Source organism: Lutra lutra, chromosome 1 (genome assembly GCF_902655055.1).
Source record: "Lutra lutra chromosome 1, mLutLut1.2, whole genome shotgun sequence".
Taxonomy (NCBI): Eukaryota; Metazoa; Chordata; class Mammalia; order Carnivora; family Mustelidae; genus Lutra; species Lutra lutra.
In genome coordinates, this window is record NC_062278.1 from 203,795,694 (window position 1) to 203,809,179 (window position 13,486).

General features: G+C 57.2%; 1 protein-coding gene across 8 annotated transcripts in view; it reads left to right on the forward strand.

Moving 5' to 3' along the window:
* Window positions 1-13,486, forward strand: part of CACNA2D2 (calcium voltage-gated channel auxiliary subunit alpha2delta 2) — a 138,058-nt gene that overhangs the window by 18,074 nt on the left and 106,498 nt on the right. For all 8 annotated transcript variants that reach the window (XM_047693305.1, XM_047693321.1, XM_047693312.1 and 5 more), the window contains exon 2: window positions 8,449-8,530. In XM_047693305.1, the coding sequence (XP_047549261.1) occupies window positions 8,449-8,530 (82 nt within the window). The remainder of the gene's footprint in view (window positions 1-8,448; window positions 8,531-13,486) is intronic.

Below are 13,486 nucleotides of genomic sequence, written 5' to 3' on the forward strand. Positions count from 1 at the left end.
CACAGAAGCCACAGGCCCAGTCTTGGGCAGGCCCATCATAAATGAGCTTTAATAATTCATAGGGAGAGGAGCCAGGGAAAGGGAGGGCCTCCTGGGCCAGCCCTGGGGCAGCCTCTGCGCTTCCAGCCCCTCTGCAGGCTTCCGCTGCCCAGCCCACCTGCCTGCTCCTGGGCGGGCCTCGCGCCAGCTAGGGCAGGATGGTGGGGAGGTCACTCCAACTCTGGGAGCCACCGCCACTCAGCAACTGGCCTGTTCTTCCAGGCCAAAGAGCAGGAGGTGCCTCTCTCTAGGAGGTCAGGAGACAAAAGAGAGGCGTCTAGTGGAATGCTAGCTAAAACAGTAACCCCAGGGGGCATGTGGGGATGCTGTTGCTGGGAGAGGGGATGGGGGGAGTGCAATTTAAAGTGGGGTGAGGAAGTGGATTTCACCAAGCAGGTGAGGCATGGGCAGAGACCCGAAGGGGGTGAGAAGGGGACCTCCTGGACTTCTGAGGAAAGAGCAGTCCAGGTGGAGGGAAGAGAATGTGCGAAGGCCTGTGCACAGAGTATGGGAGTGTATTCAAGCCCCAGTGAGGAGGCCAGTGTGGCCTGAGGAGCAAGGGGAAGGATGCCATCAGCCTTGCCGGGGGAGGTGGCCAGTGAAGGAGAAAAGGGAGAGTGAGGCTCCAGAGGGAGGTCAGGGTCTCGGTTTGGGATCTATTCAATTTGAGAGATCTGTTAGATGGCCAAGAGGCCAGGGCACGCCAGACCTGGGCATTTGAGACTGGGGTCCTGAGAAGAGATGTGTGTCATCCTGATGGGCATTCATTAGCTGTGTGACCTTGGCCACAACACTCGGTTGCTTTGTGTCTCAGTCTCCCCCTCTGAGGAGTGGAGGTGAGGGTTGGACTGCTATGAAGATGAACTGAGGCAGTGCAGTGAGAACGCTAGTCTGTCACCACTGTGATGCTGACACAGGTGCAGGCCCCGGGCAGGGAGACCCCAGTTAGAGCCCAAATGGCCTGTGGAGGCCTCACGCTGCCCCTTCTTGGACAAAGGGAGACAAACAGAGGTCTGGAGAGGCCAAGCACTGCGCTGGATGTCGCCGCAGAGTAGGGCCTGGTACACAACAGAGGCTGGGGGCGAGGTGGCCCCAGGGCCCCTTCCCACCCTTCTAGTGGAGCTCTGGCCTGGATCCCTCGCTCCTTGGTGACTTCTCCAGCCACACTCCTGGTACTGCAAGGGCTGCTCCCATGGAAGCTGGAGCAGTCCCCCTTACGGGCTTCTCCCCACTGCTGGAAAACCCCATACCAGGCATGGTGAGGAGGGACCTGCCGAGGGGCTGCTCTGGAACCCCCGTGGCTGTGGATGTAAGGACTACCTCACTTTCTAGAAGAGTTACCAGAGGCACCAGCCGATGAAAGGATGTTACCAAGGTCACACAGCTAACCATGGCAGAAACGGAAGTCAGGCTCAGGTGACCCTCCATGCTACTGTAAACTTCCTCCCCTGTCTCAGCCAGCACGTCCCTGGTTGAGGCTTGCATCTATGGGTCCTTCCTGACAGCCGGAGCCCCCGTGGACCTTTAATCCTGCACTAATTGTGGGAAATGAGGCCGAGGTCTGTGACCATTTGCTGTGTGAGTCCGGACACCCTCCATCCGTCTCTGGGCCACGCGGGCTGCCTGGCTCTCCCAGCCCTGGGCCATGCTGCTCGCTGGCTCCAGGTTTCTCCTGCCCTCCCCCAGTCAAGCTGTTAGGAGTAAATACTGGGCTGGACCCAGCGCCCTAATTAAAGCCGGCTGATTGTTCACTGTTAGTCTGAGTGGGGAGGTACAGTCTCGCTGCCACGGCTGCCTCCTAGCTGAGAGCCAACTAGAAGGAAAAGCTTTTTTCCTGGGGAAAGATAGGGAAGGGACAGCCCGTAATTAATAACCTCATTAAGGAGCAGTATTTGGGCAGGGTCCCAAGACACACATAGTCGAGGCCGTTGGATTTGGACTAATTCGAGCTTCGGCAGCATCAGCCCCTCCCCAGCTCCCCAGGGTCTCTGAGAGTCGCTTGTGATAAGTGGGCTGCCTTTGTCCCTGTGTACATGGGAGGGGGGTGTGGGGGGACGAGGGGGCATGACATCGGGGGGCAGGTACCATGTTGCTTACACTATAGGGGTTTCTTTAGCTGAATTACAAATCAGTTGAAGATGGGCCAGTCCTTTGAGTCCTTTGCCTCAGTTTACCTATTGAGGGGGTATGTGGCTAGCAGGGGAGCCTCATTACACCCGCATCAGCTGAGCCAGCACGCTCCCCATCACCCTGTGCTGACTGCCCTCCACATCTATAGGCACTTTCATGTCCTTGGCCAGGAGTGGCTGAACCCAGCTGACCTCTCAGGAGCCAATGACCTTGGCTAGACTTTTGCCCTCTGCCATCCTCAGCAGGCTGTGATCAAATCAGGATCGGGGGTGATACCCTGGGCTTTGAGCCCTGAAAGATGCCAAGGCCCAAGCATCTTCTCTCCTGAGCGGATGGGGAAGGATGCTCTGATCTCAAGAGGCCTGGCCTCTCCCACAGGGTTGGACCTGTGTCAGGGTCTCTGAGGCCACTCAGGGAGGGGTTGCACCTGGAGGCCAGTCTAAGGCATAGGCACAGCCATCCCATGCTTAACGAGCTGCAGGTCTGAGGAAGAAGATTGGACTGTGGGTCTGAGCACATGAATGTGTGGGGCAGTCAGCATTGCTGACAACCCCTCCATGGGGCCATGGTTTTCAACTGCCTCTTCTTTGGGTCCTGAGAGGTAGACAAGTGGTGAGCTTTATTGCCATTTTCCAAATGGGAAAACAGAGGCCTGGTTCAAGGCCTCAGAAGAGCCAGGACTGGATCCTGGCACTCAGTCTGGGTAGAGAGAGACATCCACCCGAGCAGTCAGGGAGGACTCCCTGGTGGAGGTGGCTCTGGAGATGCCACAATCCTGGGGTGCAACAGCCTTGAGCTTACTGCTATTTGCAATGTGGCTGTGGTCCAGGGGGAGGGCCAGCCACGGCCGGGGTACTGCTTCAGCAGGGGCCACAGCTGCCGTCTGCACTTTGGGTGGCTGCTGGGAGACGAACACCCTCTCCAGGCCCACTCACGTCATCTTCCCCTGGGCTGGGGTTAGCCCTCGTGGGCTCTCTCCAGGTCTGTGTGTCTCCATCTGTCTGTCCCTTACCACTCTTCTCCTGCCCTATCTTTTCTTCTTTCCCCTTCAGAAGACTGTGAAGGCACCAAGGTGGGAGGTGGCAGGCCAGCTGAAATATAATCAGAATAATTAAATAGCAATTTATTTTAAATCATTACCTCCCCCAGAGCCAGGAGAATAATTGGCCAGCCTGTCACGAGAGAAGCAGGAGACCTGTGGGCTGCCGCCACTGCCAGGCTTGGCTCCCATGCCCTGAGCCGCAGGTGGCCCCACACCCCTCACCCACCCCAACCTCGTCCTGTTTTTGCCGTCCACCCCTCCTGCTTCACCTGCAGTTCCACCCCTGCCCCCCACCCGCCACCTGCCCCCTTGTGATGGCTGCTCTGCTGAGCCAGTGGGAGGACTGTAGATTGCTCATAGGTCCCCCAGGGAACCAGGTTGATCCAAGGAGTCGGCCTGGTGGAGGCAGCCCGCAGCCGGGCTTTGATGGCGGAATGCCTCCATAGTGGTAAAGAGGCCTGCAGAGGCAGAGGTCAGGAGTCCTGAGGCCCCTGCTAGACCCTGGTCCCCCTGGACCTGCCCCTGTCTGCTCTGGAACAATCCCTGCCTCCTTTCCTCCTCGCCCTTCCACAGGGTCCAGCCGCCCACACCCACCCGTGCCCTCAGAGGGTAAACCTGCCGTGTCACCTGTCTCTGGTTTTTTGATTTGTTTAATTATAGATGAGTTTTCTGCATAATTTATTCCAAAAGCCTGGATTATACTGTACAATTAAATCACATTCTGATCAACAACTTCGTGTATAAAATTAACAACTGGCAACAGTTTAATCTGTGCTGTGCATCTGCACATGGGCTTTTTCCCTTTTTCCTCTCCTCCCTATCTCCCACCCTTCCCCCCTCCTCCTGCCCTGCCCCTCCCCTCTGGGGGAGCCTGTGCAGCTGGCCTCAGAGCTCAAGGCCCCAGAGCACGCCCTGTAGGCTGGCCAGGGCCTCCCAAGGTTCGGGCTGGGCTCTAGGTGGTTCTGCCTGCTGAAGGGGGTCCTCAGCCCCATTTCCTCACCCCACATGGAGATGACCTTGCTCCCTTGCCTGGGTTTTGAAGTCTTCCCTGGAGAGCAAGGCCTGGCATCCTTGGGCCTTCCTCCCGCTGGGCTGCCCTCAGTCTGCCAGGCCCAGGATGAGTGCCCCTCTGCCCTGTGCCCACTCCCTGCCTCTCTCAGCCTTTCCGGCAACCCTTTCCACACTCCCTCCCTCCATTCCCCTTTCCCTAGGTCATTTAGTCATTGGAGGGAGCTTTCCTGAGCACGGGATGCTGCTGTGGGTGCTCCTGTAGCCCCTGGGAGTGCCTGGTAATTAGGCATCAAGGCTGCCATGTGGATTTCGCCATCGAAGCTTTCCAGCCAGTCATCCCCCCTATTTACAGACAGGAATACTGAGATTTGAAGAGACCTCAACTCCCCAAGGTCAAGGTCAAGGTCACAGAGGCACCTGTGCCTGAGGCTTCCCAGAAGCTGCCTCATCCTGCAAGGTTGGGGTCAGGGAACTGATGGAGCCAGAAGGACGGGTCTGGCTTCCCTTTATGTATATGCCCTGCACCCACCCTTGCCAGGGGCCTCTGTTTTCTTATTTGCAGAATGGGGGCCCAGGGCCTGCACCTCCCTGGGTTCATGCACATGGAGGACACAGAGATACAAGGCTCTGTCCTCAGCCTCTCCTGCCCACACCAGTCATCCTGAGGGCTGCAGCCCCTGACTGCACGTGCCTCCTCCCAGACACTCTCTCTCCTCCCTATCTTACTAATTTGGCACTTAGAGACACTTGGAGATAAGCAGTGTCATCTCAGTGAAGAGCATGGAAAATCACAGGGGCGCAGAGAACCAGTAGGTGGACCTACCCTGTGGGGAGGGCGACCCATGGGCAGCACTGTCCGACCAGCGAGGCACTGCGGAGCCAGGGCTGATGGGAGTCCAGGCAAGATTTGGTCAGCTTGCCTTTGACCTAGTGGGGCCATGGACCCTGATATGTTCCCCCATACTTGCAAAGCCCTGATGCCGTTCTGCCAGGAGTGTGACTGTGACTGTGCCTGGCCACGTTAGCCTCAGCTTGGTGGGTGCTTTCTCCAACCCTCAGACAGGAGCTCTGGAGGTGTAGAGTTGAATCCCGGCCTCCTTGGTCCCATGGTGTCATGCCTGGGAGCCAGCACTGAAATGCCAGCCAAACCCTGGAATCCGCAGAATCTCGTCTCGATGACAGTGAAATGATTTATCTATGATGTTCTTTTTAATACTGGGACACACATATTGCCTTCCTAATTGGGTTTGGTTTAGGTGAATAATCAGAGTCACTTGTTTTCCCTGGCACTGTTCTGATGTGCAGTGCCACGGAGGCCTGGGGTCTGTCTGTCCATCAGGCCCAGGGCACCAGAAAGAGGGCTGGAGCCACCTTCCCCTAGCCCCAGGCCCCAGGAGGACGTGTGTCCTGCTATATCATGGGCAGACCAGTCTCTGCGGCCTAGAGCAGAGTCTAGAGCTGCTCAGCCTGAGGGTGGAAGTGGGGAGGCCGTGTGTATGTGCATGTGAGTGTGTGTGTGTGTGTGTGTGTGTGAGAGAGAGAGAGAGAGAGAGACAGACAGTGGGAGGGAGGAAAGAGTGTGTGTGTCTTGGAAAGAATTGGATTTATCCTGAGATTTGGCTCTTCTAAAATTCTTTTAGTGTTGAAATAGCCTTTTTAGATGAAATGATGGTGATTATAATAATAATAATGTGTTGTCTGAACAAAATAAAAACTTGGCATCCATGTCTGTTCTTCCAATTAATTTTCATTTACTTATCTGTGAAATCCTAGAACCAGAGACCTAGAGATACACTAGAAAAGAGTCAACAGCCTGGGGCCGAATCAGTGGTGTGCTAGTAAATGTTTACAATTCGCTCTTGGGGCGGGGGGGGAGACACCTGTGATTTGTAGCATTTGCCAATTTCTGTGGTATAAATATTCCCACTGTGGCCCATTTCAGGTTCTCAAAGCGACGATCCTGGATGCAGAGCTGGGAGGGGGTGCATCTGCTCACTTGGCTGACTCCAGCACCTTCGTGGATCAGGCTCTGTGTCTGTTGCTTCTTGGGTGTTTGGCCTTGGGCCGGTCACATAAAGCCCCTGTGCCTCAGTTTCCTCATCTGTAAAATGGGGATGATAATGTTTGCTGCTTCGTGAGGCTTGAAGCAAGAGAGAAGGTGGCATGCTGGCACCACTCCATGGACAGCATGGGTGTCCTTGTACATACTAGTCCCAGAGACAATTATGATTGGCATTCATCCTAGACCAGTGAGTGAGTGGCTGAGGTCAGGGTCAGGGCCAGGGCAGAGTTAATGGCTCCCTTCAGAGACCAACTCCTTGACCTCAACCATTTTTGTACCTAGCAGGACACAGCAACCCACTTCAACATTAGCCCCACCCCCCACCCCGGGCTCTGTCTCAGGAGCACAAAACAGCCACCTGCCCCGCTGTCTACCCACAGCCACAGCCAAGCCATCAGCACCCGGCACACAGGAGCAGGGGCCAAGCAGGCTCTCGGTTCTCTGCTGGGCTTTGCCCTCCCCTGGCTAGCAGCAGAGGCCTGATTGCCCTTTGTAGCCTGGTCTGCAGCCTGGCCCCCTCCTGGGCTTAGGGTTAGCTTTCTCCTAAAGTGGGGAGTGGTGGGGAGTGGAGGTGGGCATCATACTGTGGCTCAGCCAGCAACAAGCTGAAGCTAATACCTATTGCTTTTGATGTTGATTTTTTTTTTTCCATCATGGTCCTGACATTCAGCTTGGCAAATTGCAATTAGTGATCCGCCCGCCTCCTGCTCCAAGTTCCCATGCCAACCAACCGGGGCACACACAATGGCACAGGCCCAGCCCCCAGCCATGGGCCTGAGGATGGATGTGGGGCAGGGGGCTGGGGTAGAGGCTCAAGCTCTTGTGAGCCGGGGAGGTAGTAGCGTCCTGGTCCTGAGTGGCGCTGGGGAAGGTGGGGGAGGTAGTCGGCCCAGGGCACATATTAGGGCTGGATTCAATCTTCTGGATCCTGTGGTTTCTGGGGTACTCCTCCGGAGACTAGGGGGCTGGTATCACCGCCCCCTACCTTGCCCTATGGGCTGTGCTTACCCCGTGGTGTATTTAAATCTTTGTGGTAACTCTCCTGGGAGCCCTCCTTGGAATGGCCTTGTTCCCGGTGTGCTGGGGTGAGGAAGTTGAGGTGCTTTTTCAGATTTTCAGATGCATTAGGGCAGTGGCCCTTGGTAGGTGTGAAGAACATCTCCCTGGCAGGTTCTTAGCAAGGACTGTTATGGTTTTGCTCACTGGATCTGGCACTTCCTAAAGGAAAGTCACAGGTTAGAACGTGGGCCGAGCCTCTCCCCAGAGGCCATTCCTGTTCGTGGGTGTGGGCCGGGAATACTGGGCCCTGAGGCCACCGGCCCCTCCTGTCCACTCACAAATATCCCGGTGCAGCACCCTGGACCACCTGTTCTCGTGTGTCCTCCTCATACCCTACACCATGGCCCCAGATTATCCCCACTTTCTGGGGGAGGAAACCAAGACACTGGTGGGTCAGAACGAGCCCAGAGTAACGGCAGTGCGAAGGAGATCTGCTCAGGCTGGTGGCTCAGGTGAAAGACTCCTGGGGCTTGCTAGTCCCCCAGAAAGGGGCGGGATGGTCTGAGCTGGACCTGCAGGCAGCAGTGAGCTTCCAATAGCTTCTGTGTGTCGGACTGCTGGGAAGGGGAGGGCCGCCTCCACCGAAGCTTTCCAGGTCCGCTTCTCAGATGAGGCCCGCAGGGGCAGGAACCTGCCCCCAGCTACACAGGGGCTTGGTGGGGACAGCAGTGACTCATGCTTCTTCCCCTTCCTCAGCCCTCACCCAGCCTCGGGGACAGGAGGCTCTGCCATCCAGCAGCCCCCACATGGCTCACTCATGTACCCCTCTTCCCTGGTGTCCAGAGTCCCCATGTTCAGAGCAGCAACATCAAGGGCTGGCTCTTCACAGTGAAAAATAGTCTCCCCGCAGGCTTCTTGGAGCTGCTGGACTCCCTCAGCGCATTTCAACGACAATCCGCTCTCCTCCCTGGCCGTCCGACAGTAGGTGAGGAGAGCCTGGGCCACCAGGTCTGGGCTTCAAAGGGAATCACAGGCTTACTCCGGTTGCTAGCCTCTGTTTCCCCTCCAGTGAAAATCAGGTTCTGAAGGAGTGGCTGCTGCTGGTTGTGCCCCGGGTCACTCGGGAGGGGGGCCTTCCTGATACCTGTCTCCTCTCTGCACACAGGATGCAGCACTGGGCCCGGCGCCTGGAGCAGGAGATCGACGGTGTAATGCGGATTTTTGGGGGCGTCCAGCAACTCCGTGAGGTAAGCCCACTGCCCTGTGCTTTCTGCTCAGGGGCCTTCTTCTGAGTGTGAATGGGAGAAGGGCTCCAGAAATAAGGAGTGAGGTTAGGCGTGGGGGGCCACTGCTGGGCCCATTGGGGCAGGTGGGGAAACTTCTAGAGTTTCTGAAGCTGAGCTGAAATCAAGCGTCAGGGTGGGGGGCCTGAGCTGAAATCAAGCGTCAGATGTCTAACCGACTGAGCCACTCGGGCGCCCCAGGCTTTCAGGGTTTTAAGTGGGGGAGGTCTGTGTTGCAGTAGTGCCTGAGGCAGGAGGCCAGGCCCTGGAGGGTATTGTGGGTGCAGCTGTACCCAGAGGCTGAGGGACCATCCACACTATGAGGGGGCAGCCATGGTGGCCGCTAAGGGCGCCACTGTAGCAGGAGACGGGTTGAAAGCCGGTGCTTGGCAAGTTGAGGGATCAGGGCAGGAGGGGTGATTGATTAGGCACAAACGGCCACATTCATCCTCGGAGATTATGTTAATGTTTGAAATAGTGATGTGAAGAGCAGGCCATCCGTCACCCCCAGAAGGCTGCAAAATGTGTCGCTGTCAGGTTCCTGAGCCGTTGCTCTTGATGTGGAAATGCAGAGGCTCTGAGAGCTGAGATCTTGGCCTGCTTGGGTGGGACTCCCAGGGACTCGCTGGAGCTCTCCACGCTGGCTTGGGCCAGCACGCCCCCTGGAACTGAGCAGAGGAGTAACGGTTCTCCTGCGGATGGTTGTCCCAGGACCGGCAGGGTGAACAAGAGTTTCTGTAGGTGGTTCAGCCATGAGGCCAGGTCTGGACACTGTTTGTGACATGCCTCTTGGTCAGGACTGGGATCAGCAGGTGTAACCTCTATGGGGAAGCTTCTGTGGGGTTTTAACCTTGGTCCTTTCCACCTGCTTAGCTTAGGGTAGCTATCCAGGAAATGGGGCTTGGCGGTGAGTGTGTTGCCACTGGCTGTGGATAGGACCGTCCCCAGGCACAGACGGGGCTGATCAGGGCTGGATAACAAGGTGGTAAGGTGACAGGGAGAGGGAGTCCGGGTCTGGAGGTCTCAGCCCCCAGCTTGCTGGGTATCCTCCCCCTCATGGCCCAGTCTCTCTGAACCTCCCTGCCCTAACTGCTGGGCTTGAATTGCACTAACCCCCATCCCACTCTTCCCACGAACTCTTGATGACTCAGCCGTACTTGGAGGCCAGCAGAGCTTTCCAGAGAAGGCTCTGTAGGAAAAGCTGTTCCGGAACACAAGTAAGTTTATGCTCAGGAATTGCACCCGGCACTGACTAGGTTCTAAGTGGGCGCTGCCAAGTGCAGCCGGGCAGGTTAAGGGAGAAATGATAGTACCCTGGAATGTGCAGCGTGTGCCTTTCCAGCTTTCGTATTGGAACGTGAGGTGTACCCCACATCAGTTGTTAACTTTGTACCTCCTGTCGAGAATCTTCCCCGTGCCTTGACATCTCCACTTGAGGACACTGTTTGTTTTATAATCACAGGCAAATCAGACCTCGGACGTTTGCCAATGAGAAGATAATGCCCACATTTCATGCATGAGATTTGGTCCTGTCTGAACCGTTGAGCTCCCTGGCTGGTGAGAACCAGCGATGGAAGCCCAGCTCGGCAGCCCCACTGGTGTGCTCCTGGGCAAGTCCCTGATCCTCTCTAATCCTCGCTCTTGGTCTGTGGTGTGGCTGGAAGGTCTGGCTGGAGATTGACATGGCGAGAAGAACAGTGGGTGGGCTGACACAGGTACGCCCCCTTTTTTAGAAGTTTGACTTTCCCTCACCGATCATTTTCACTCCGAGGACCTGTTGGCCCCTTCCTTTCTGATGGGAGGTGAGTGATTGCAGACGCTTTCATCAGTGAGCACACCATGCCCCCCACACACCTAGCCACCCACCACCGGGTCACAAGGCTGGCTGCTTGGACCAGGGTTCCCGACTGCTGTTCCGGGCTCTGCTTCTCCCCTGGCTGCACCTCTTGGAAGGGTGGGCAGGTCAAGCCTGAGGACGTGGGGAGCTGGGCTGGAGCAGGGGCTGTGCTTGGCACGGCGGTGGCCAGCCTGGCCTCAGGCGGAAAAGTGCTGATCCAGCGTTCCTGGCTGACTCCTCCTGGCACCCCTCCGCCTGGCGATGGCTGCCAGCTCTCCAGCAGCTCTCTGTCCTGCTCCAGTTTCTTCTCACCTGCTTCCTCAGCCTCTTACTTCCTGCTGACAGCTCTGTGACGGCTTCTTGGCGCTGGGCACTCTGGTAAAGTGGGTGATAAGAAAGCAGGTGAAGAATCCTAGAGGCAAAGGATGATCCCCTGGGAGCAGGAGGGAGCCAACCTCCCCGCCCCCTACACGCCACCCCAGACCTGGTAGAGTCACCATGGTAACCTTCACACATGTATGGGAGGGCCTGTGGGGCCAGCACCTGCCCAGCTCTGATGGGTCGGGGAAATGCTTGCAGCAGAGCCCCGACCCAACTGCGGGTGCTCCTGGGGATCCTGGCCTCAGCTCTGCTGAGCTGACAGCCTCAGCCCCCAGGGTCCTCCCCAGGCCTCCCTGAGCTGACTCTGTGCTACTACTCCCAAACACCCTGAAGTTGGGGTGTCCTGATCAGGGCCCCCTTGGCCTTCTTCCCCTTCGTGGCTGCCCTCTGCCCCTCTCCCAGTCCTGGAGGCCATCCCACTCCCAGAAGCTGGGCGCCACAAGAGCTGGCAGCTGCAGGAGTCCAGAAACTGCAGACAGTGGCATTTGGGAGCATTTTCCTTGCCTTGGCGCTTTCCTCCTCCCAAGTACAACGCCATGGGGGCATGGCTGCGTGTAGACCGGGGCCCACTTACAGGTTAGTGGGGTGTGGGGGCAATCTGCAAAGCACACCAAGGTCGGGTGTGGGGGAGGTCTGCGAGGACCCCATCACGTTTCCCTATTTGAGCCCAGGGCCAGCATATAGCGGGTGCTCCCACTGTCGCCTGGTGCTCAAGGGCCATCCCTACCCCCATGATTAGCCAGACATGCCTGAGTCATGCCCCCCTCCACCCCTGGGTACCACAGCCCCACCTCCCCCCAAGCCCTGGCCTACTCCTGGTGAGACAGGGCACAAAAGTGTGGACTCTACTGTGGCCTGCCCTCTCCAGAACCCCTGGAAGCTGATCAAGGTCTCCCAAGCTCCTTGTCTGCCCTCCCCGATCAGCACCATATTGTCCCCATCCTGAGTGGGGCGGGGGAAGAGCAGAGAGCATATGCTTGGGCTCTGAGCTCATTTGCATAATGAGACTGATCAGGATGAATAATTCATCGGGTGCCTGGGGGTGCGTGGGGGAGGATGTGGCGATGGCCGGTCTCCCTGCTCTGAAACCCAGGTCACTCTGATGGAGACAGCCAGGAACCTACTCACGCCTGACTAGGTGTCCAGTGTAGAAGGGGAACAACTCTGGGGACTGCGGGAAAGCAAAGCGGGAGGGATTAGAGTCGGACATGAGGAAGAACCCGTGGCTTATCAGTGGCACCATCCTGAGACGGGTTCCTGACCTGGGTGAGATGCCTTCCTTGGAGGGTCTCTAAAGAAGAGAGTAAGAAGATTCTCTCTCTGGGATGAAGGAAGGCTTCCTGGCCAAAGCTGGGCTGCGAACAGAGATCTGGGGCCACAAGCCACTCTCTGGAAAGGGTCAAGCCAAGCCTGGACCTATGGGAGCCTTTCTCAGTCCACATTAAACTCTCCTCCCTCACCTTCTGATGGGGGCAGAAACGGCTTAGAGCCCTGTCAGCATCCCTGGCTGCCTCAGTTCTGTGACAGCCTTAGCCCGGCTGCCGGCTGCTGGTCTTAACATACAAATGGGAAAACCAAGGTCCTGAGCCACTGTCTGCATGAGCCAGTCCCATCCTGGAGCCCCAACAGGCCAGTGTTACACAGTAGTGGGGTTGGGGAGGAGTACCAAAGCCAGAGGTGTAGGACTACCCTGAGGCAGCCCCTCCCCTCAGCGGCTGAGCTGTGTCTGCAGAGAATAGGACCCTAGGACTCAGAGATCCCTATGCCCAAATCTCCTACCCCTCCCCCCACCCACTGCACTACTGTGCTTCTCTGGACAGGCATGGAGATTCAGACCGATGGCGTCCATGATGGCGTCCTCACTGCTCTGGATAGCCAGGAATGGCATTTCTGAACTGGTGATGGTGCCTCAGTCCCAGCCCATCTTGTCTGCCTCTGGCCATCCCTGTACCCCGCCTGCTTAGCGCTCCCTGGGAATGTGTAATTAATATTTGTGGAGTGCCACATCTGGAGCTGGCTCCTGGCAAGGATCAAAGTCTGGCCACATCAAGGGCCCCTTTCCTAAGGTGCAGGGATGCAAGGACAGGGAAGCAGGGACAGGGCCCTTTCACACGTGCCTTTGAGTCAGGCCTCCGACTATCCCTCCAACCCTCCCCACTGGCTGGTACCACTAATTCCTAAAACTCCTGCATACCACACACTGGCTTAGGGGTGGTACCCAAGGCTGCACTTGGCCCCCATCTGGGGAGGGTCCTCTCTGGGAATCTGGATATTCAGGTGGGGTTAGTGGTGCCAAGAGTGCCCGGGAAGCTCAGAACCCTAGAGGGGCTGGGGCAGAAGAGAAGGAAGGAAACCAGAGTAGGGGAAGGTCCCCGGAAACCCTACAGCCCCTGGAGGGCCAGGAAAGGGGAATTCAAACAGTGATGACCCCCAGAACCCACAGTTGGTCCTTCTCTCAGAGCTCTATGGTTCACATGTGCCCCAAGAGGCAGGCCGGCAGCTCCTTGGCCAGGCAGACCCCCTCCACCCTGCCCGCCCTTGGAGACCAGCACAGCTGTCCCAGCTGACAAGCTCATAGCCAGGTGAGGGGTGCTGAGGGAGCCCCAGCCAGGCCCATCAAAGCCCCTCCCCGGAAGTTCCTGGAAGCCTCAGAACCTTAGCCATAGGGGCTCTGCTTTTCCCAAAGCCCCCACCCTTCTTCC